The sequence below is a fragment of the Copadichromis virginalis genome, linkage group LG6 (assembly GCF_057382275.1).
Source record: "Copadichromis virginalis isolate Kocher_CV1m ecotype Utaka linkage group LG6, C_Virginalis_male_GT1.1, whole genome shotgun sequence".
Lineage (NCBI taxonomy): Eukaryota > Metazoa > Chordata > Actinopteri > Cichliformes > Cichlidae > Copadichromis > Copadichromis virginalis.
The window spans coordinates 15,346,702-15,369,718 of NC_140623.1; the positions used below are offsets into that span (position 1 = coordinate 15,346,702).

At 40.9% G+C, this 23,017-nt stretch overlaps 3 protein-coding genes and 1 long non-coding RNA gene across 4 annotated transcripts; 1 reads left to right on the plus strand and 3 right to left on the minus strand.

Moving 5' to 3' along the window:
- Positions 1-109: 109 nt before the first annotated feature.
- On the minus strand, positions 110-8,643 carry pdia2 (protein disulfide isomerase family A, member 2). Its single transcript, XM_085458885.1, has 11 exons — positions 8,299-8,643; positions 7,340-7,546; positions 5,777-5,910; positions 5,555-5,692; positions 4,818-4,934; positions 4,560-4,685; positions 4,135-4,329; positions 3,868-3,988; positions 1,050-1,228; positions 794-964; positions 110-715 (listed from the first exon to the last, which is right to left on the minus strand). The coding sequence occupies exons 1-11, from the start codon at positions 8,567-8,569 to the stop codon at positions 659-661; spliced, it is 1,716 nt and encodes a 571-aa protein (XP_085315011.1). The 5' UTR covers positions 8,570-8,643; the 3' UTR covers positions 110-658.
- On the plus strand, positions 5,883-11,030 carry LOC146707511 (uncharacterized). Its single transcript, XR_014920842.1, has 3 exons — positions 5,883-5,947; positions 7,355-8,557; positions 10,968-11,030. It is a non-coding gene; the product is annotated as an uncharacterized LOC146707511 (long non-coding RNA).
- Positions 10,278-11,554, minus strand: percc1 (proline and glutamate rich with coiled coil 1). The gene is made up of 2 exons (XM_085458886.1): positions 11,473-11,554; positions 10,278-11,383 (listed from the first exon to the last, which is right to left on the minus strand). The coding sequence occupies exon 2, from the start codon at positions 11,367-11,369 to the stop codon at positions 10,518-10,520; it is 852 nt and encodes a 283-aa protein (XP_085315012.1). The 5' UTR covers positions 11,370-11,383; positions 11,473-11,554; the 3' UTR covers positions 10,278-10,517.
- A 2,754-nt stretch (positions 11,555-14,308) lies between these two features.
- On the minus strand, positions 14,309-16,922 carry LOC146707513 (toll-like receptor 2). Its single transcript, XM_085458880.1, has one exon. The coding sequence runs from the start codon at positions 16,875-16,877 to the stop codon at positions 14,502-14,504; it is 2,376 nt and encodes a 791-aa protein (XP_085315006.1). The 5' UTR covers positions 16,878-16,922; the 3' UTR covers positions 14,309-14,501.
- Positions 16,923-23,017: the final 6,095 nt, after the last annotated feature.

A 23,017-nucleotide genomic window follows, 5' to 3' on the forward strand; every position in this document is an offset into this window, starting at 1 on the left:
CATGTCTGCTTAGTCTTTCTATTCAGTCTCATGTAAGTTCAGCAATAACTGAGTTCAGTTCTATGCCTGAGTCCTCCATATTGTATAACAAATACCTCTCACACAGTGATAAAGGGTAGCAGACATTAATTTATATTTGAGGTGATGCTGATTAGACTGGTTTCTACTTTTTACACTAGATTTATCATATTAAGGGGGTTAGAAATAAGCCACATAGCTCACAACACATACAGTTATGTCTTGTTGAATTCAAGATAAAGAGCAGTGAATATCAGAGCAGCAGCACAAGTCAGCTGATCACAGTTTGTACACAAAGAAACTCACAGAACAAATCATTATGTGACTCGTTTCCAAGAAATCTCTAAGAAATTCTTTTCACTGCACTGCTACATCCAACCTTGATCCTGGTCCATCGTGTCCTCGTAATCCTGCTGAAGCTCAATTTTATGACACATTTGGAGAGTCTATAAATATTACCGTCTGTGTTGAACGTGTCAAATTCAGCCTTGTGAAGCACTCAACAGACATATAAAGAAGCAAGCATCAAGACAAAAAGTTTAAAGCTTTTTCACAACAAAGCCAACACTTTAAACCTGTATCACTTTTATTAAGAAAATTCAAAGTTGCTAGGTTGATCCTGATTGGCCAAAAAGTGACATTACAGCTCATCTTTGGATGTTTTGTTGGTCTTTTCCTCTGCGGACTCATTGGGCTCCTGAAAAAGAGGAAAACGTGTGAACTGTGGATTATTTTTAAAAGAAAAACAGCATAAATCTGCAGCGTTAACACAAACCTTGCTATCGCCAGCAGCCTTGTCGGCTTCCTTCTTCTCATCCACCTCATCCTCATCATCATCATCATCGTCGTCGTCATCCTCATCCTTTTCCTCTTTAGGTAAAACTCCTCCACCATCCAGGAATTTAGAAAATGTCTCCAGGTCCCTTTCTCCAGTGTATTCGATCACCTGAGAGAAAAGGAAAGAATGCAGTGTGTAGAGGTGTGTGTGTGCACGCGTGTGCGTGTGTGTGTGTGCGCGCGTGTGTGTTTACCTCTTTGTCACCAGCTGGGAAGTATTTGAGTGTTGGGAAACTCTTAATGTCAAGAGATTCCACTTCATTGGCTGTGGCGTCTATTTTGGCTATGATGATGTCATCATGGTCGGCATATTTCTCACCAAGCTGATCCCAGATGGGAGCCAACTCCTTGCAGTGTCCACACCATGGAGCATCTACACTCAGACACACAGAGATACACATACAAGGAACGTCATTCTAATGTTGGTGAAGATGAATTAATGAAAGGTGGATTATTTCAGCTGTATGTTACAGTAAACACAGAGGAATAACCATTTTAGAGATCTGCTTCGTTGCTTAAAGGAAATGTGGAAGGATAGGAGGTTCTTACCTTAAGTTCAGCTAAATAAACTTTAACTCCCTTAATGCCAACTCCCTGTTTGGTGCATACTAATCTACACACATTATATGGACCAAAGAACTTAGCCAACACGATGTTCCACCAACAGGAGCTGCTCGACATTTCTGAAAACTAAACTCATGCCATGAAGCTCCTGGTGCACAGTTTCTGTGCTGATGTTAATGACAGAGGTTTGGAGCTCTGCAGTTACTGAGTCAGCAGAGAGTTGGCGTCTTTTATGAACTATACGTGGTCTACCAACACTTACAGCTGATCGTGGAATTTATAGATGTCACAGAAAATGTTACAAACTGACTTGTTGCTATGATGGCATCCTGTTACAGAACCGATTCTTTCATAAATGTTTGTAAAGGCAGACTGCATGGCTAAGTGCTTGACTTTATACACCTGTGGCAATGAAACTGAAAGCACCTGAATTAAAAGGCGTTTCCTAATCCTTTTGTCCACATAGTGTATGTTCTTTATTTTAGAAATCCAGCTGAGCTGTTGGCCTGTCTTACTGCTCTTGCCCCATATGACTTTAGAGTAGTGACATGGCCACGTTAACAATTACTTGTGTTAAGTGAGAACAATAATCTTCTTACAGAGTATGTGCCCTTTCTCCACCTTAATGGGTGGGCCAATCTGAATGAAACTTGCATTACTAACATCTAGATGGTGTTTTTTTGTAGATCCATTATAAACCCCAGCTCTGTTAATTTTCATGATATCATGTTCATTTTATCATACCTCTATAAATGTGATGTTATCTTCTCTGTTTGCGTTTCTTACTTTTGTTCATCTATTCACCACCAAATACAGAATGAAGAATTTGAAAAACTGCCGCAAGCCTGGCATGAACTTTAGGATTGGTTGTTGCTAACTAATATTACCTTTTTGCAGTTGTGTGACTCCATCCATATACTAAAGTTGGAATGTACTTCTGATTGTGTCCAGACTCAAGATACATGCAGTGCAGACGCTGAACGAATTTATTAATCGGTGGATACAAAAGGTCAGCATCACCAGATCAGCATCTGACTGAAGGTGAAATATCGTCACAGTCTCACCCTCTGCTTCTGTGTGCGTATGGCGCCAAATATTGGCCAAAAAAGTGTTTTTGAAGAACAACACTATGGCAAAGCACAGGTGACCATCGACCTTCTGGCTTTAAAATGCTATTTTATTAGACATTTTGTGGCTGTAGTCTTGACTGGTTGCATTGATGTTTGGCCAGCAAATTCTAATCAGCTGTTCAGTGTGTGCAAGACAACGTTTAAGCAAATTTTGGCAGGATTAAAAGATTAAAAGACAGCCACAGCATAATTATGCCTCGAACATATAAAAAGAACAGGTGTGAATTTATACTACTTTTTCTCCAGGCTAAGCCTTTTTCCCAAATCCGGATCTTTCTCCACATGCCCTGCTTTGATTACAGGAGTGGAATCAGTTGCTTGGTGGCTTGAGTTTCCAGCTGCCAATCATCTGCAATCATCTTTGCCTCAAATACCGGTCCTTAGCTCCAGCATGCTGCCCAATCACATAATCAGCCGTTCAGTTCCTCGAGCCACTCACTAAACCTCTTGCTAATTCCTTGCTGATCCACTCCTGGAGTGGACCTCCTCTGGTCTCCAGCTTGCACAGATTACTTGTGTCTGAGTGTCCCTCTCTGCTCTCACTGGCTCGGATTAGCCTTCGCTCTGTGTGCACGCTGCCAGCTCCAATCCTTTTACCAGCTCATTCTGCTTCTCTGTCTCAAACACTTCATGATGTTCTTTGGTAAACTGTAAATAAATATTGCTTGACCATGCTTCTGCTTCCTGTCGCTTCACTTTGAGTTCTCTCCAGCTTTAACACAAGACTTGAATGATAATGTTATCATATATAGATACTGCATCTAATATCAGTACCTCCTTCACTCAATAGCTTAATCTACTTCTGTTAGTGCTTGTTTTGTGTCCTCTTCTGTAGTTTCTGTAACATTAAAATCGTTCAGTATGCTATAGACTCTACAGCCTTTGCTCCATGCTCTCTTGAGAGGATGTTTTGTTCAGAAGTAGTAAATTCAAGGAGTTTTCCCTCCTTGAATCCACTGTTGGTGGATATGCAAATATTTTTCTTGTCAAAGGTTTAAAGACTGCATTGGAAATGTCTATCCTCGGTGTTTGTGCAGGGTTCCAGCTGCCAAATTTCCTATTAGACCAGGACTCGCTTTTAAGTTATTGAGATGTCGGAAATCCTGCTCACAGGTAGGCTCATTAAAGTAAGATGAGACACCGGAGCAACTCCGGTGCCTCGTTTAGCGAAGCAGCTTAAATCAAGGACTAATGAATTTGAAGTCAGAGAAAAGTGATGATCAAAGTGATGTTGGCAAACTTCACTGCAAATTTGATTGAGTTGAATAATAAATGAACGCTCTGATTTCACAAGATCCCTGTCCAGGATTTGACTTACAAAACTCCACAAACACATTTTTGGTCGGGTCCAGAGCGACGGAGTCAAAGTTCTTTCCCACCAGGATTTTAACTGGTCCTTTGTCCCAGTCCTCTGGGATATCCTCTGACCGATAGTAAGGCTGCAGAAGAAAAAAGGACCAGTTAGAAGAACTCGTACTTCTACAGTACTTTACTAGTTACATTACTTCACTCCAAGTGCTTTTAACCTAACATTCACAGTCACATACAGACTTGAGAAGGTGAGGACTGTCTGCATTTGTAGTACCTTTGCAGTACCATCCACAACCTCTTGGCACAGCTGTCGTAGTGAGTCTATGGTCAGTTCCTCTGAGTCATTGGCGTACTTCTTTCCTGTGTCCATATTAATGATGCGCATCGTGGGGGCGTCGTCCTTGGACACGGCAAAGTAGCTCAGCACGTGTGACAGGGGCTCTGACACGTCTATCAGAATGAACAGCAGCTGTATCACACACACACACACACACACACACACACACACACACACACACACACACACACACACACACACACACACACACACACACATTTCCAACAGTTTAGAGGACGAAGCACTGATGAAACAAAGTCTTCACCTTACATTGTAATGATCCGCATGACACACACACACACACACACACACACACACACACACACACACACACACACACACACACAGAGCAGGACAGTTACCTTTCCCTTGAACTCCTTGGCAACAGCCTTGAATTTTTCCAGGAGCCTCATCTGACTCTCCGCTGTGGAGTTCATGAACAGAAGGCAGTGCACGTTGATGCCAGAGTTGAAGACTTTGTCTGCTACCTGAAAATACACACACACACACACACACACACACACACACACACACACACACACACACACAATATTATGCTATCATTTTTTAAATTTAATTGCAGTTTTCTCTTCGTGTCTGCTCACTGGTGTGTGCGTTACCTCCTGGCTGAATCGGATGATCAGCTGCAGGCTGTTTTGCTTGATGAAGGTGGTCATGTTGTTTTTGTCCAACTTCCCTTCTTCTGACAACACAAAGTCTGCTCTGCCATCATCAAACTAGCAAACACACACACACACACACACACACACACACACACACACACACACACACACACACACACACATTTACATTTTACATACTTGAAATATTACACCTGCAGGATTAAGGTTCATAATTCTGTGCGTTCTTTCTCCACATCTATAACACAGTAGTTGCTGTATAATCTACCCTCTCAAATCCATAAATGTCATAGTAATTAATGTGTTTTGGTCTTTAATTCAGTTTTAGTGGTTTTAATGTTTGATTTGTTACCTCATGTGTACGTTTTTTCTTTCACATACAGTATGTTTAAATGGTTTTCTATGTTTGTTTTTTCTTAATTATCTATAAATAATATCAACCTACCAGGTTGCATTTTCCCTTTTAAATAAATACAAAGATTATTACAACTATTTTGTCATATTCTCACTGATTCATCAAAATCTGTTTTATAGTGAAGTTATTCAAAGAAATGACTCATAGACTCAAAGAAGTTGATTCTGTTATATGTCACAGTCTCTTTTTCTGATGTTTTTTCTCTTCATGGTCAATAGGATAAATAATTTACAGGAACACGCAGTCACCATCTCCGGACACTAGATGGCAGCAAAGCAAAGTATCTGCAAAGTATTTGTACCGTTTTGAAGAGCACCACGGAGCTGCCTTTCACCTCATACTTCTGGAAAACCTCTGGAGTGGCTGTGACTCCAAACTCTGTGTCAGGCGTGTCCATAGCAACTTCCTTAAACACCTGAGCAGCTTCACTATCCAAACTCTGCAGGAGAGGGCGAGAGCATGGAGTTACGAGCACTCATAGATGATTGCATGATTTAATGTTAGCCTCGACAGAAGGACAGACCTCGAAGAATCCCACTACAGTGATGTTATGGGCGTCTATGAACTGAGCTGCAGAATCTGCAGACTCCAGGGCTTCAGCACCGGCGCCAGTGCGACGCTTCATCCACTGGATTATCCCCGTCGTCGTCCTCTTACCTGCAGAGAAAAGGTCGATATAAAGCGGCTGTTTCAGGTGCTTTGAAGCAAAGAGTGCCCAACATCAGCTTGTAGCTCAGCTTTGAGCAGAAATGATAACAAGAGAGTAGAAACAGGCAGTCAAAGGAACAGTCAGAAAGTAATGGGTATTTGTAATATCTGCTAAAAGTCTGGCTTAATTAATAAATGTTGGAATTGCTAGCTAGCTTTTATTTTTAGTACTAGCTAAAAGGTTATGGGTAAATATTTGAAACAGCTAGTCAAAGTCATTTTATATCGAGGGGTACATACCGCCAACCCAGCTTTGACCTTAAGTAATCGGTCAGTATAGAGGTTTAACTGCATATTGCTAAATGTGTAGTTAAATGAGGGGGCAGGGATAGCTCAGTAGGTAGAGTGGTGGCCCCATGATCGGAAGGTCGGGGGTTCAACTCCACTGAACGGCTACCCTGAGGTACCCCTGAGCCGTCCCTACACACTGCTCCCCGGGCGCTGCATTGGTGGCTGCCCACTGCTTCACTGGGTGAATGGGTTAAATGCAGAGGAACTATTTCCCTATGCGGACTAACACATACATGAGTAGAAAGTTTGCTGTAGTAAATGAAACAAATCTGTCTTAAATTGTAAGAAATAAATGTGTAAAAGTACAGAAAAAGTTGTGGTAGCTTATCGTGCAGACTGTCCTGTAATTATAAAGCACACAAGTGTCATTAATTCCCAAAAAATACCTTTTTTTTTAAATTTTGGACCCATTTATTTCTACAGTCAATAGTGAAAAAACAAGAACGTTACTGTTGTTTGTTTGTTTATCTGTCACTTAATTACACTTGAAGTGCAAATAGCCTTGGAGAAGGTTTTTAGCAGAAAAAAAGTTAAAAGCCCCAAATTGTCATCTAAAAAACATTTCCAAACCTGTCCAGTGGCTGGATTGGACTGTTTGCTGGAAAAATGAATTTACAGTAATTATTTTAATTTTAAAAAGTGTAGCATGAGTTCAATTCAACATGTTTTAATGTGAAAAGTGATGCTGATGAAGGGCTACTTTTTAAAAATACAATTTTTGGTCACATTAGATTCTTATTGTAATAAAGTTGAGCGAAAGACCAGTAAAGACCTCTAGGCAGATTCCAACCCTTATTGCATATGGGTCAGCTGCTCTACTCAGTACCCATCCCACAGGCCTTTGTGGGAACCACAGCTTTGACACACAAAGACTCAGAAAAATTATAATAATTAAAAAATATCTAACACCAACTGGGTTACACAGTAGTTTAAACACGCACATTTGGTTCAGTGTGCAAACTAATAGATGATAACCCTCGAAGGTGCTGGGAGGTGGAAAAATGCAAACTATACACAATCAGGTGATGATGTTCACTGATGATGCATAAAGAGCTGCTTGTGTTTGTGTATAAGTGTGTGTGTTCACCGGTGTATTCGACAGGCTCTTTGCGGTCTCCATTGATGAAGAGTTTCAGAGTGGGGAAGCTTCCGACGTCAAACTCTTCGGCCAGCTCTTTCTCCTCCGTGGCGTCCACTTTGGCCAAGCGCAGCTCCGGCTCCTCCTCCTTCAGCTTCTCGGCAGCCTCGGCGTAAATTGGCTCCAGCTGTTTACAGTGACCGCACCAAGGAGCATCTACAGTACATATAAAAACACATGAACACACACAGTTCAATGAAAGTTCCAGAGAACTCCAGAGAGAGTGAGAGACAGAGGGAGACACTACAGGGGTTTGTCCACAGCAGGCCTCTGCTGCTATCAGCAGCTCCTGTCCAGATACTCATGGAAATGAGCAGCTGATAGAAAAGTGGCAGTTGGGCTCCGTCTTTCTCCCCCATGTCTCATTTCCTCATCCTGGCCTCGCCGCTTCAGTTCATCTGTGGGAGAGTTGAACCCGCACAACACCTGGACAGGACGTGTCACGTGTGCGATAATGCCTCGGCGCTGTTAAAGGCTGGGAAAGGAAAGATTTTCTCTCTTTTGTAAATTGATCAAATTTTAAATTCCTTGCCAGCAAAATGAGATAATCTTTTCACTTCCTGCCATATTTTCTAACCTTCTTTGATCAGTTTAGATTAGATTATGTTCCCAGGATGAACAAGGAGCATTAATGCTTATTTTACATTTTAGTTTTCATGTTATTACATAAAATCTGCACAACTTACCTATGAGTTCTTCTTTATGTGGCGCCTTATGCCAACCTTCGCTGTCACTGATGTTATTTGTGCATAAAAGCAACTCAAATTTAATAACAATTGTGTTGAAGACAGAACAAAGCGATAAGGGAAAATTCATCACAAGTTATTACTGGCATCTAAAGAAGGAGAAAGAGCTCATTTATCATAATAATCAGGATTTTGTTCCAGGATATAAGACATCCCACTTACAGAATTCAACCAGTAAATACTGATTCTCGCTGAGGGCTCTTTCAAAGTTGTTGATGTGAAGGATCATGACGTTATTCTCCTCCTCTATCTCAGTTGTTTTCTCTTTCTTTGGTGCCTCCTCCTCCGCCTCCTCGGTTGTCTCCTCCGATGCCTCCTCAGACGTCTCCTCTTGCGTCTCTGTCTGGCTGTCAGTGCTGTCCTCGGCCTGCGTGCAGGAGGCCCACAGCAGCAGGCCCAGCAGCGCTATGAACAAAAGCTTGTGAGTCTTCATGTCTGCGTCTCTGTCTGAGCTGCTCTGGTACCTGTGCTTAGGTGTAGGTGACCGTCAATGCATGTGTCTTTTACTCTTTGTACGATTATTTATCTAAGATGAAGCGTGTGTGTCAGAATGTTACTGGCCTTCCCTGTCATCCAATCAGGCGTCACGCCTGTAGGGGAAACTTTCCAGTCTCGGCCAATCAAACGATGCCTTGTAGATTCAGAATTGGGTAAACTGGATGATCGACTGCTGTGTTTGATCACACGTACACCTACTCGTATGTTTGTGTTTGTCTTTCTTTTGTTTATAGCGTTTAAATAGACCTCCCCATACACCACGTGGTAGCATTAAAACGGTTTTAACTTTAACTCCTCTTTCTGCTCCTTATCAAACCCTCATTTACCTAAAAACTCCCACAGTGATACTAACAAGTGGATTAACAACTCTTACCATTTATCACACCCTTTATGTTTACTCAAACTACAGAGACCACTTTCCACAGTTGCCCCTGTCATGACCTCAAATTTAAATCCACAGCACCATTAATCAAGAAAGATAGCAAGTTTCTCTGTTTTCTCTTCAAGCTAGCAACGTGAAATATCACTGAAGCTGAGTGCTGTCAACATAGTGCTATCTTTGTCATGCAGATGCTTTGCGTTTTACTGTGCGTGTCGATGTGCGCTTCAGTTAATCTAAAACCAGTACATGTAACACTCACATACGCACGGCTCACAGCGCCGAGTCTTTCTCCACAGGCAGAGGTTGTCCAGCTGTTTTCAGGATTTTAAAACTTGCTTCAAAAGTTGAGATTGAAGTTTGAGCTCTTAAAACAACCGCGAGGTTCTTTTCTTTTAACCTTTGTGTTCCTCTAAAACGTATGTTTTGAAAAGTCTTATTTATTTGCTGAATTCAGTTTTTTTTATATAGTGCCAAATGAGAACAACAGTCATCTCAAGGTTTATATTGTAAGGTAAAGTTTTTATGAGCAAGCACTTGGCAACAGTGGGAAAGAAAAACTCCCTTTTAACAGGAAGAAACCTCTGGCAGCACCAGGCTCGGGGAGCCGTGACCGGTTGGGGTTGATGAGAGGGAGACGGGACAAAAGACGTGCTGTGGAAGCCACATCTGTTTCTGTTTATAACTTTAAAACTCAATGACTATCTTGGAGCTTTATTGAACTACGTCCAGGTTTCTCAATGTTGCTCTGAGATTCAAAGAAGCAGGTCATTGCTTCCAGCATCCTCTCTGTCTCCATTTTTAGTTTCCTGTCGTCTCTCTAATACCGATTCACAGATAAAGGTAAATTGCGCATTAATGTGAAGGGTTTCACTCCAGGAAACAGCTGCAAAAGAAAAGTTTGTGTTGCTGCCCGTCTGTTTAACCTTGGACAGCTTCTATGTACAATAGAGATACCGTGAGATAAATGATGGGTGTGGTGAGTAGTGTTTTCTTTACACCTGTAACCCAATGCTGTAGCCACACACAGCAGGGATGTTACAGCGTCCTGGAGTGCACCTGTGCAACCATGTGGCAGAACAAGAAGTTAAACTTCTTTTTTTAACAGCTCCATGACTGCATGACCAAAACGATGATGGATTTATTCAGAAAAACGTAATTTTTCAACCCAACACAGCCATATTTGACAAAATCCAAACTGTGAATTAGGGAGTAAATAACAGCAACAAAGAGTCAACACTCATGTTAATGAATCTATTTTATAAAATATCAACAGCAGCTCTACAAAATGTTATGCAACAGAAATAAAGCGTAACAGTTTCACATCCGATTATGTTACAGTAGTAGAGGACACAGTGGGTCCTGGTACATTTTTTTATTAAACTAAATCTCACTCTGCTCAGATGGCAGGTTCTTTGTCCCGACTCTTTCAAACTGCAGAAAACTGTATTTGTAAAAGGATCATAAGTGGAGTCTTTTCAGTCCCAGGCTGAGGGTGGCGTGATCAGTGCTGCATGTTTGTGTTCTCCGTCAGCGTGTGAGTGAGCTCCGGGTTTGGATCCCAGTTTGCCAACAGGTCGCTGAAGTCTGGCTGAGCGCTGTCGAGGGTGTGCATGTCGTGCTGCGCTGGGACGTTATAGTGCATGTGCGCGTTCTCGTCCGTGCGTGTGAGGTCCTGCGAAGGCGAGGCGCCGGTCCTGTGTGCGATGTCAAGCGTGTTACTCAGAGTGACCAGAGGGCAGCTGTGGATCGGCTCGGTCCAGAAACTGAGAGGCAGGTGCCGTTTGATCATCGGTTGGCCTCGGCCCTTGCTCGGGGCCCTGAGGTCAAACAGTTCAGCCAGGGGCCCCAGCCCACTGCTGTTGCCTTTTGCAGCCGCGGCTCTCTGCTCTTCAGGACAGGCCCTGAAGCTGTTCTCCTGCATCTCAGGACTTCCTCTCGCTATTCTCATCAGGTCGTCATAGTAACGCAGACGCCCACTGGTGGTGATGGAGATGGAGTCGCTGTAGATGTCGCACGCCTCTCGGTCACCGGAGCAGCGACCGAAATAGCGCTGCACATCGCGACTGATGATGTCGGCGAACCTCAGCAGCTGCTTGGTCACATCCAGAGCATGGTGAGCGGGGTTTAAGAAAACCTCCTCCAAACCTTCTTCCTCTTCCTCCTGAGCCTCAGATTCTTCGTCCTCCTCGTCTTCATCTGCCTGTCTCTCTTCTTCGTCTTCTCTCTCCTCTGGCTTCTCTGGCAGCGTCTTCTCGTAGGCACCGTCCTTACACGGAGAATGCTGAAAAATCATGGGGAAGTAGGCCGGAGTCGGAGCCTGGATGAGAAAGTTCCTGATGACACCTGCAGCCATGTCGGCTTCTAATCCTGGTGAGATGAATGAAGAAAGAGGGACAGTAAGAACTTGATTGGGAATAACAAAAAAAGGATAAAACGCTTATATTGAGTTTCCTTACCTTACCTAGCTGCCAGGTTTAGTGTCTGTCCAAGAATAAAGGTCTGGCCTGGGTCACTGATGGATTTGCTCGATGTGCCCTCCAGGACCGGCCCTGTATATATACCTCCGCACACGCCAGTAGGCGTGTGTGTGACTGGCGTCGGATGAGGCAGCTTCCAGGACAAATATTTGCGCGCGGGATTGGTCAAACACACATTGTTTACTTTATCACTGGGCAACCGGGGAGGGGGGCCGAAGCTAATGGACCCTCTGCTAGGGGATGATGGAGATTTGTTATCCAGACGCGGACACAAACACATCATTGCCTTTTTCCGTCCCTGTTATCAGGCTAGTTAAAGGATAAAAGAGCATGAAATCAAATCACATGCTGTTTTGACTTTTAAAGGGGAACACTTTGAACCCCCATCAGCCCACCACATGCCCCCTACGACAGCAGGCTAACACACAGGCTGGCCAGACACACTCTCCCTAACGAACGACACAGTGTAATATTCTTTAAAGCACCCAAGTAACGCGCCATCGGCCGCTGGTTGACTTGGAGGGTAAAACAGAGAAAATCAGAGTGCCCTCAAGGAATAAACTGATAAGCAGGTTAGCTGTTAGCATCTCATGGTATAAAACCACTCAACCAATTAAAGCTGACAGGGAGGAGATACTTTATCATTTATTGTCAATATACAAAAACTACAAACTCTACGGTGTTGCACCATCTTTCTATGATTTACAACTTCCCTGGTTTGTGTCGGGATTTGGCCTCCTGAGCTTATTCATTCAAAAAGATTTTAAAATAGATATTCAGATACCAGATGTCATATCACATAGTTTTAAAGTAACGTTTTAAAGACCTGCACCACCAATTGTGAAGTCCATAAAATGCCGTTCAGCCTCTCGGTTTGACATAGACCTAAAATAATGGCCACAAAGACAAAAGTAGGTTTGTTTTCAGTGCTGTTTTTCCAAAAAGCTACCAACATAAACCCATGTGCTTTTCTAACTTAAAACTTAACTCATGCATCATTAGTTCCCCAGACATGGATTAAGGCTAGTCTTGGACTAAAAGCTTTAATCAGTGGAGATTGTTACTGATTATTGACTTAGGCTTAGTCTGTGTCTATGAACCAGGCTGGTACTGCTTCAGAACAAGACTCCTTTAAAAACACAAAGAGAAAAACAAAGACAACAAAAATTAAGTTTTGCAATATGCTCTAAGTTGGTACTTACAGATAAAGTTTAAACTGAAACTTGAATTTTTGAAATCAAAAAGGAAATACACTCTTCACAGAAAACTGCACGATAATTGCAGTTGTCTCACAGATTAAGGCCAATTTGACCTGGTTTGCACTGTAACATTGTATATACGTGTCTTGCTTCTGTTTATATGTGCATGTAGAGCATTATTTAATGTGTGTGTGTGTTATCAGGACACCCTGACTCCCCTGGTCTGCCTGTCATCAGTATCCAGGCTTCTGTGTTGATTTTAGGGCTAAAGATCAATAGCAGCAATATGTCAGCTCTCAAGAGGCTGACAAAGAATTACACACGCTTTTAGGCACACAAGCACATAGACACGCAAAACAAACACAGTAACTTTGTGATTTGTCTAACATGTTATATTCATTATAAAAAGCACACATGCAAACTAAAGATTTTAGACCACTTTCTATGACATACATACAATAGATGTTTGTACAAGATAAATGGCAATTATCGTCAGTTGTCATTCTTTAATATTTAGTTATGATAAATAAAAATGAAGTCATCATAAAATCTTTACTTGCTTATACGTATGGCCTTTGGTAACAAACTCAAAAGCTACAGGTGTTCATGTAAAAAGGAAATTTAAAGAAGTTCAGTAGTAATGTTTTTAAAAAGTTATTATTTTTCCATTTTTAATTAATAGATGTTAGAAACATGCAAACCTTTGATAAAACGGTGAATTAAGAATGACTGGGACGTGATGTCATATCCTGTCCACTGTTTCTCCTCTGTGCACCCCGTTTTACCTGTGTTATTTTAAAATTAACTAAATAAAATAAAAAAAATATTATACATATCTTTGCTGTTAATTGAAGGGAGAAAATTAACAGAATGGAATAATTTAAAAAATGTGATTACATTTTAATAAAAGTTCTTTTTAATCTCAAAGACATGAATTAAAATTACATCAAATATCAAAATAAATCTTTTTCTTTGAAAATACTTGTTTATCACACTCTGAAAACTATATTTGAGCAAAGTCAGGGACATTTTTCCCTTTCATATTTACAAAAATATAAGACTGACTGTACATTGAACACTTAGACACAGAGATGAGATTGTCCTATAACAGGGAGGAGAATTTGGGCAAAATTGTTATAGAATAATGTTGTGGGCTTTGTGAGTTTGTTTCTGTAACAGTTTAATAAATCGTCTTTCAGATAAAATCAAAAAATCATTGAAAATCTGCCTCTTTTTGTTTTTAAAACTTTACTACCTTCAAACTGAATAGTAGGAATGACCTGTATAAAACAATTATGACCAGTAAAAGACTACTGACTATCTCACTTTACTTATTATGTAAACCTACATGTGTATATCCATGTATGTACATGGTTTGTGTGCATACATTCATATAGAAAATAAATCTACTGTTATAAAATATAGAGAAAAGCATATTTGCAGGAAGAATTTACATTTCATTTCAAACACAATTGGCACAATAACTGGATGAAATTAAATCAGAGGATTTCAGAAATGCAAATGCAGGTATTTTTTTAAACTGCAACATTATAAGTATACAATCTCCTGTCCTGTAAATTAAAAGGAATTAAATTGAAGTGAGTCAGCTGAGAAAATGGAATTATTAAAAAAGATTTACTAAATTACATTCGACTTAAAAAAAATTACATCATAACTTTTCATATTAATTTTGTTAAAATAAGATACTAAAAGATAAAAGTAGTATGTTACACTGTATTCATAGCATAAAATCACTGACATTGTAGCACTCAGAAAACATAATTTGAATGTACACTCATTTTAATATTTCTAACTATAAATGCTTTTATAGATTGTATCGTCAATTTCAGGTGTTTCGATCGCTGTTCTCAGACTTTGCCAGAACGCTGGGATCTGATCTTCATCATCAGGCCACTCCAGGTACGTCCTGGAGTTCATCACTTTCCGCAGCCTGATGAACTTTTTGGGGATGTTATTTTTGTCAATGGGCTCCAGTAGAATCAGCACAACTGCGTCATCGTTTTGATCAAACAATCTAAAATGGGTGTAGTCAAGCTCGTACTTGCACCACTCGCTTCTGACAAAGTTCTGGGAGAGGACGAAGAGCGTTCTGTGACTCTTCTCTATAGCGTCCATGATGTTGTCTACGATCCATCCTCCGGGAACAAAGTCTCTCTTGTGGAGGCAGAGTCGGAGGGGCGGTTCCGACTGCTCCAGGGCCGGGATCAGATGCGCCTCCACCCAGCCGGAGTCCATTTCACTGTAGGACACAAAGGCATCGTACTGGAGCACTCCCTTCTTCAACTTTGGCTTTCTCTTTGCTTTTAGCCATGCCCAGGTCATCTTCATGTACCACACAACGCTGAACTTATAACACAGACCTGCAATGAGCACACACAGCACCAGGATGCCTAAGCAGAGCAAAGAAATCGCTAAAGCTGTGTGGCACTCAAACACTGACAGCTTCACGTCTGACACTCTCTCCCCCCTCACTGCATCGGGAGAGTCACAGATGTAAGACTTTAAGTCATGTCTAACTACAGTTTTGTGGTTCATCAAGTCATTTGTCACGAAACCTACAAAGTCACATGAACAGACGTAAGGGTTGCCAGCAGCTTCCAGGACCCTCAGGCTCTGGTAATCATGCAGGTTTTTACTGCTGAATTTGGCCAAGTTGTTGTCTTGAATGGAGAGAACTGCGAGGCTGACATATAAATGCCCATCTGGGAGATTTCCAAGCTTGTTGCCAGAGATGTACAGCTCTTTGAGAAGCGGCAACTCAATGCTAAAGACAGTCAGTTTATTTCTGGATAAATCAAGGATCTGTAGGCTCTGTGGTAGGCAGGATGTCACCTCAGGAAGAGAAGTTGACGAAAGGTTTAAGAACTTGAGACTTGCTGGCCAGGAACAAGTCGAAGGCATGCTGTCAAATGAGTTTCTACTCATGTCGAGGTTTTCCAGCTTTTCTAGTCTAGTGAAGAGTTTGCTGTTGATTGAAGACAAAATATTTTTGCTGATGTTGAGTGTGCGGAGATTTAGAAGGACATCCTCCTTTCCATAACACATCATTTCCATATGTGCCAAATCTCCGATTATGTTGTCACTGATGTCCAAAAACTCCAGGTTTGTGAAATGAATAATGGATTGACAAGGAATGGCAAACAACATAGTGTTTATCATAGATGTCCTTCTTACTGGTTTCATCATACTGTTTAAGAAATTCAGGGCAGGAAATCTGTAGAATGAATGAATATCAATGTTTTTGAAGACGATGACATCCAAGCTGTTTAGGCTTATGTGATGCAGACGGACTTCCTCTTCATTTTTGAAGATGTGAGAATCTTCAATGGCAAAAAAAGTCAGATCAGAGCCCGACAAAATATTCACAAGTTGTACACAAGCTGACACAGACATGTTCACATTTTTAAAACTAAGACCTGTAGCACCACGCTCGATGGCCACGTGAAGTGGGAACATTTGCAAACTTTTGTTAAACTGTGTGTCAGTGAATGTCACTGTTGTGTTTGGATGAACAACGTCTAACAATATAGCTCGTACTACTGCTAAATCTCTGTGAAATACTCCACTGAGTCTAAGTGTTACATGGCTAATGGGTCCAATTTGTCTCAGACTCCCTCTGTTAAACACTTGCAGATGATTTCCTTCAAAAACAAGTTCCTCAAGACCAAAAAGGCCAGAAAAATCCCTTTTACTGACAGACTGAAGGAAAGGTCCTCCAAAATGGAGGGTCTTCAAGCTCCTCAGTGGCAGGAAAAGGTTTCCCTGACCAAGTGTTGAATATTTGTTTCCCAAAAGATTCAAGTAGTGGAGAGAAGTCAGGTTCTGAAACCAACCAGAAGACAAAGTCTCCAACTGGTTTGAGGACAAGTCCAGTTTCTCCAAATGAGTCAGTGGGTGAAATGCGTCTTCATGGATGGTTTTGATCCTGTTGTTATTCACGAACAAAGCCCTCAAAGCGGCATATGAAAGAAAGTCATCTTTCATTATCGTCTCCAGTGCGTTTAAAGAGAGATCGAGCTCAGTGATGAGTTTTGAAGCGGCTGCAGGGACTTCTCGAAGGTTTTGGCTCGAGCAGTCGCAGGATGTTTGTTCACAGTGGTGACACTGTTGACTGGTGAGCGACGAGCACTGAGATACTAACAGGACAAACACGAGAAACTTCATGACTTTTTCTCCTGAGTGCCTGCAAAACACAAACACAAAATCAAACTCAGAGCTTTTCTTTCAGGTGGGGAAATTACAGTTTGACCCACTGGCAGCAGTCGAGTGATCATTAAGAAAGACGCGTCTGCAGAAAAGACATCAGGGACCACAAACGTCTGAACCAAATTCACACAAACACAAATTCTTACTTTTCAGAGGAATAAAAGAACAGTATTATATACGCGTATGCCAGTAAATCATCACAATAACACAATGTACACAATATAATCTACAATCTTTAAATAATTGTCTAATAGTTGACACTTGACTTGCTTTTCATAGTGTGGAATTTGTCTTGATTGTTATAGAGTTCAGAATGTTTCACTGAAGTAGGAAAATCATGTGTGTCTTTAATTGCATATAAACAAAGAATTTAAAAATGGAATTGGAAAATGTTCTTGAAAATGCATTCAAATTTAATGTTACTGATGTTATATTTAGTTTTTCAACATATCATTAAAACATAATAAATTCTCTGGTCAAAAAAACAAGCTTAACAGCTTTATGCCTGCACAGAACAAAATAATGAGAAAATACCTTCATAAATGTCCCGTCTTGGTCACAGTTGAAATGTCTTACACTTCTTCTGAACATTCAGAACAACTTCTGAAGTGTCCTGTGCCACTTCTATTGGTTGTGGCTTAACTATTTCCCCATGTCTGGCATACATCCTGCCATATTAGGAAGTGGTGATACAGAAACAGAGTGGCAGTTTGTCTGCAGGGCTTTGGGATAAGAATAGGATAAATGGTTTCTCTGGTTTTACTGTTCAGTTGTCTGTAGAAAGCTTCCTCTATATGTTATTTGAATAAAATACATGTGCCTTCAAACGCCCAACAAAAATGTTTTTTGTTAAATATTCAAAAAGTAAAGCAAAAAAAAAGAAAAGGTGCATTTAAGTTTAAATCCTAAAAGATTAATTCCATGCCGTGTGAGAATGGGTGTGTACGCTATTGAAGAGTGTGGCTGTACTTGTCTGCACTTGTTTTGTCTGACTGGAGGAAAAAACAAAACAAGAAACTCCCTCCGTTGAACAGTTACAGTTATTTGACGGTCGCATTTGTGCTGCAATTAGCTGCTTTCAGTTTGTGACGTTAGCTGAGTGAATGCTGACCCCAGCCTAGCAGTCAAGCTTTGCACTTCAACAGGTAGCAAAAGCAGGGATGAGCAGTCACACTGCAGGCTCCTTTTCTGCCTGTTTGTGTGTCTAAAGTAGAATCACTCAAAAGTGTCTTTGTGCTGGTTTTCATCTTTTCTTTGTGCTGTGAGCTTTGTTTTCACACCTAAATACTGAGAGAAAGATCATATGTTTGCCGTCATTAGCGCAGGGATTTGTGTTGGTGTGTAGGACTGCAACCTCGAGATTTATAATGTTAAATGCTCATTATGAGACAGTGTGGTTGAGGTTATTTTACAGAGTAACATGAAAGTAATGTAATGAGTAGAATAACTAATTACTTTCTCCTGGGAGTTATTAAGCAATGTACTTTATTACTCTGGCGGAGGTGCGGTCTATGGCTTCCAGAGATGGGCAGTAACGCGTTACTTGTAACGCGTTACTGTAATCTGATTACTTTTTTCGAGTAACGAGTAAAGTAAGGGATTACTATTGCAAAATCGGTAATTAGATTACCGTTACTTTCCCGTAGGAACGCTGCGTTACTGCGTTACTAAAACCGTGATTTTTTGCGAGAATGTCTCACGACAGTGACGTAAGCGAGTGCACCGTTAGTGACAACAGCTGTGTGCAGATCAACAATGGATCACATATCGAGTGCGGGAGAGAGTATGAGCATGCAGCGTTTAAAGCGTGGAAGTACTGACCTTACTTTGAGTTTGATTCCATAAAAAGTGACAAAAACATTAGCGTCCATCGTGCGTGGGAAGAAAACTTCTTTTTACAGCGAAAAAAACCCTAAACTTCCAAGGAAGCACCAAGAGCGCAACGACGTAATGGGAAACTCACAGAAACACTGCCGTATCCTTCCACTGACCGCTGCACACCTGCACCAGGGTAAACCTCCGCCTACTGCAGTCCTGCTTTACAGGTGAAAATAGAGCAACAGGACCGCTGAGTCTTTGACTTTATTTATGTTCTGCTGTGTTTTACTTGCATCTATTTGAAAGAGTGAGTGTAAACACAAAAAATTATTTTATTTTATGTGCTGGAATGTGCAGAAAATAGGTTTAAATGTTAAACTCATTTATTCAAGTCAGAGAATGTTGCATATAATTAAATTTTTGCTTGATGCATAAAGTTAAAAGATTAAAAATGATAAAACAAGTTAAAAAAGAGACTTTTCCATTTGATTACATTTTGTATGATGGATTATGTAGAAAAAGTAGAATTGGGCTGAAAGATCTATCGCTTTATCACCTCTTCAGGTTGTAAATCGTGTTTTTAAAAAGTAACTAAGTAACTAAGTAACTAAGTAATTAATTACTTTTGAAAATAAGTAATCAGTAAAGTAACGGGATTACTTTTTTGGGGAAGTAATCAGTAATTAGTTACTGATTACTTTTTTCAAGTAACTTGACCAACACTGATGGCTTCACTGCAGGGGAAACCAAATATCAACTCTGTTAATTATAATAAAAAGCTTTGTACGAGCATGCTGTGTCATGATAGGCTGTGTGGCAGGCAGGAAAAAAGGACCTGAAATGCAGGACTCTCAAAGACGGGACTGGAACTCAAAATGCAGCTTTACTGCTGGAAAAATCTCCTCATAAATAAAACTCACAAAAATAACACAAAGTAGTGATGGCCCGCTTGAAGCTGACGCTCCGGAGCGTGTGTCGAAAAAAACAACACACTGGTTCAGAAGCACTGTGTCGAGGCTTGCTTCGTTTGGCAAAAGTCACGTGACCAGTGACGTCCGAAGCTTCATTACGCACGTAACTGCTTCGGTACCTGATTCAAACGGATATAAGGAAGTGAATCATCCACGGGATTCGTGGAGTGTGTTGATGGTGACAGAGAGCGAAGAGGTGATCATTCCACTGACAGATATGGAGCCAGCGAGGAAGAGAGGACGTTCTGGCGTGTGGGAATATTTTGAGTTGATTTTGCTCAATTCATTTTATCTGCCGAAGTGAAAAACTTGAAATGTCCAAAATCATGTTTTCATAATGTAAATATCATTACAGCATATGACTTCAGGAACACTTCCATGTGAATTAAAGCTGATGAAGACTACAAAAATGTATTTGACACTATACGTACATGACATTGCTACAGTTTAGAAAATCATTTTGTTTATTGTTTTTAGGTGATAGTCTGCAGGACCCAGGAATACCTGCATATCTACCAGCTTGCAGTGTAGTTCCTGCACTCCACAGCCTCTTCTGTTCCATGCAAGTGGATTTTCTCCAGGGCAGGAGAAACTATTTCTAAGAAAAGAAACAGACTCAGCCAGCGCACAGTAACACTAATCCTCTTTTTAAATGTAAATAACAAAAGGGCTACCTTACATTGATCATGTTTTTACTTTGCAAGTTCTTGATTAGGGGTGGGTTTTGATTATCGCTTTTCTGATTACAATCCATGCTAAATTGAATAAAGTGATATTGATTCATTACAATCCCGTGTCGATTTGTAAATTAACGTTATTATGCCTGAAACGCCAGCATCTCAGGTTAAACCTCACAACATGTCGTCAAACACCATACAGCTAAAACAGTAACTGGGAGCAGGTTTACGGATTCTGCATACAAACGTGAACACAGAGCGCGGACCCGACGCGTCAGAGTCAGATTTTGATGTGTCGGCGGGTCCGCGCTGTGTTTGCCTCTTTTTTTTTCGCTGGCTTCTGCAGCTGCAGGTTTCATAACTCTCTGTTTACATCTCTAATTAAGTCTCACATGTGTCAGCTTTCTTTTAATAGACACGAAATTATGGATATATACTGTTAAATGATCAGACTTGTAATATTTCTGACTGAGGCAAAACTTTCCAGATTCCAATCAAATTGAATCGGATCCTGTATCGAATCAAAAATGATTCTACAAATCAGTGACGATGCAGCCGTACTCAGCTCCCTAAGCATTTTCCCTTTCTAGTTCACAATCAATCCCACCCCTAGGTCAAAAATATGTATAGGACAATTGGCCTCATCTAATATTTTGTATGAACCTGTCCAGCTGTCCAGTGATTAAACGACAAGTAGATGGAGGCAGGACTTCACAGCAGGGGCATACTCCATAATGTGCTGTGCATTCTCATATGTATATTATATATATTGCTCACTTATTGTATTTACCAACATCAAGGAGTTATGAGCAAAGAAAGGCCACACCATAGTGCATGTTTAAATAGGGAAAGTTTATTGATCAAAATGTATTACGCAAATACGCATTACATTTTTTTCAGCCCCCCAATCGAGAAAACAAAACCAATTACATGTTCAAAGCAACGGAACGGTGGCCCAATATCAGAGAGAACTCCACTCTTGAGTGAGCAGTGATAATTGAGCAGTCCGTTTTATTTTGCAGATTCAAGCTGCTCTTCAAAATTTTCACCACCAGATGTCACCGGAGAGGACTGTGTTGAAAAGCTTCGAGTAATGAACCGTTTTTCAATACAAGCTTCAGTGCTTCGGAAAGCTTCATTTGGCCATCACTAACACAAAGCTCTGAACAGAGAAACTAAACAGGAGTACAAGACAAACACACAGCTTACTGAGGGTAGGAAACATTAACGACGCAACAGAGAACAAAGGAAAACACAGGGCTTATATACACAGTGGAGTAATCAGGGAATAGGAAACAGGAGGGAGACACAGCTGGGAGAAATTAGGGCTAACGAGACAGGGAGAAGTAAACCTGAATACACTGACATAGGACTGAGACTAACAAAATAAAACAGGAAACGAGAAACAAATCACAAAGACGCAAACTTGACACTGAACTAAACCTAGAAGAATAATCAAAACAGCACAGCTAAAGAATCAAACCATAAATCATAATACAGAAAAATACCAAAACACAAGAAACTGAAAATGCCGTGACATGTTGAGTGTGTTAGGTAGTGACTGGGGTGGCTATTGTTACTTTTTAAGAAAAGTCTGGTGTATAATATGTGTAATAATTACTTTTTTGAGTAACAACCCCAACATTGATCACAACAGAAGAGGAAATATATGCAGCATGCAATTCATTTGCATTACTGTAATGCCTGTGATACGCTGCTTAGCATGTTAAAGTGATGGTGGTCACTCTTGAAGTGGAGCCAATGAGAATGCGATGAAGGTCCATACGAGAATCGATAAGAAATTGAATCGATAATTGATGTTAATAATGGAATTGGAATCGCTAAATTCTGTGATTCAGCTAAATCAGCTAAATTGAGAACATATATTCTGCCACCTGGCTGGCCTGCAGGGTTGCTCCACCTATGCCCAGCCAGCCCCCAGGACTGCTCTACCTCGGCTGCTAAGATTCCCTCACAGGTGGCATAATCCACCCATCTTTGTCTCCCTTTGGTGCTGGATTTTCCTTCATGGAAAAAAAAAGACAAAACACTCGTTCTTAACTTTTGTTTTGACTGTGAAAGTGTACGCAGGGACCAAGTATGCTTTACCTCTCCTCACAACTGCTTTTGAACTGCTTCAAGGTGAGACTATCTTTACTAAACTGGAAGTCTGTAACACTTATCATCACCTGGTCAGAATTAAGGTAGGAGACGAATGGAGAACAACATTCAACACCCTTTTGGACATTTTGAGTATCTGGTTATGCCAATTTGTTTGACCAATGCCCCTGCAGTGTTTCAGGCCCCGATCAACGATGTGCTACGAGATTTCAATAATCACTTTGTGTTTGTGTATCTAGATGATATCCTGATCTTCTCTAAGTCTCTCCAGGAGCACTAGAAACATGTGCGTCTGGTCCTCCAGCTCCTCTCGAAAAACTGTTCCTATATGACAGGAGAAAAATGTGTTTCTGTTAGTGCTGTCAGCGTTAATCTTGTTTAAATTATGTTAATGCCATAACCGCATTAATGCGGTAAATCTCCGTTAGCAAGTTAACGGAGATTCACCCCGTGCGTGGGGCTGCGCGGCGTCAACGCGTTAGAACCGCGTTAATTCGCTAACGGAGATTTG

Bases quoted from the DNA above. Each gene is read 5' to 3' on its own strand.
- pdia2 (XM_085458885.1), bottom strand. From the start codon at position 8,569: ATGAAGACTCACAAGCTTTTGTTCATAGCGCTGCTGGGCCTGCTGCTG. The intron at 5,911-7,339 runs GTGAACACACAC...TTTTCTCTGCAG, and splicing joins AGAGCCTGTCGAATACACCG to GTAAGAGGACGACGACGGGG. The intron at 4,686-4,817 runs GTAACGCACACA...GTGTATTTTCAG, and splicing joins TCATCCGATTCAGCCAGGAG to GTAGCAGACAAAGTCTTCAA.
- percc1 (XM_085458886.1), bottom strand. From the start codon at position 11,369: ATGGCTGCAGGTGTCATCAGGAACTTTCTCATCCAGGCTCCGACTCCG.
- LOC146707513 (XM_085458880.1), bottom strand. From the start codon at position 16,877: ATGAAGTTTCTCGTGTTTGTCCTGTTAGTATCTCAGTGCTCGTCGCTC.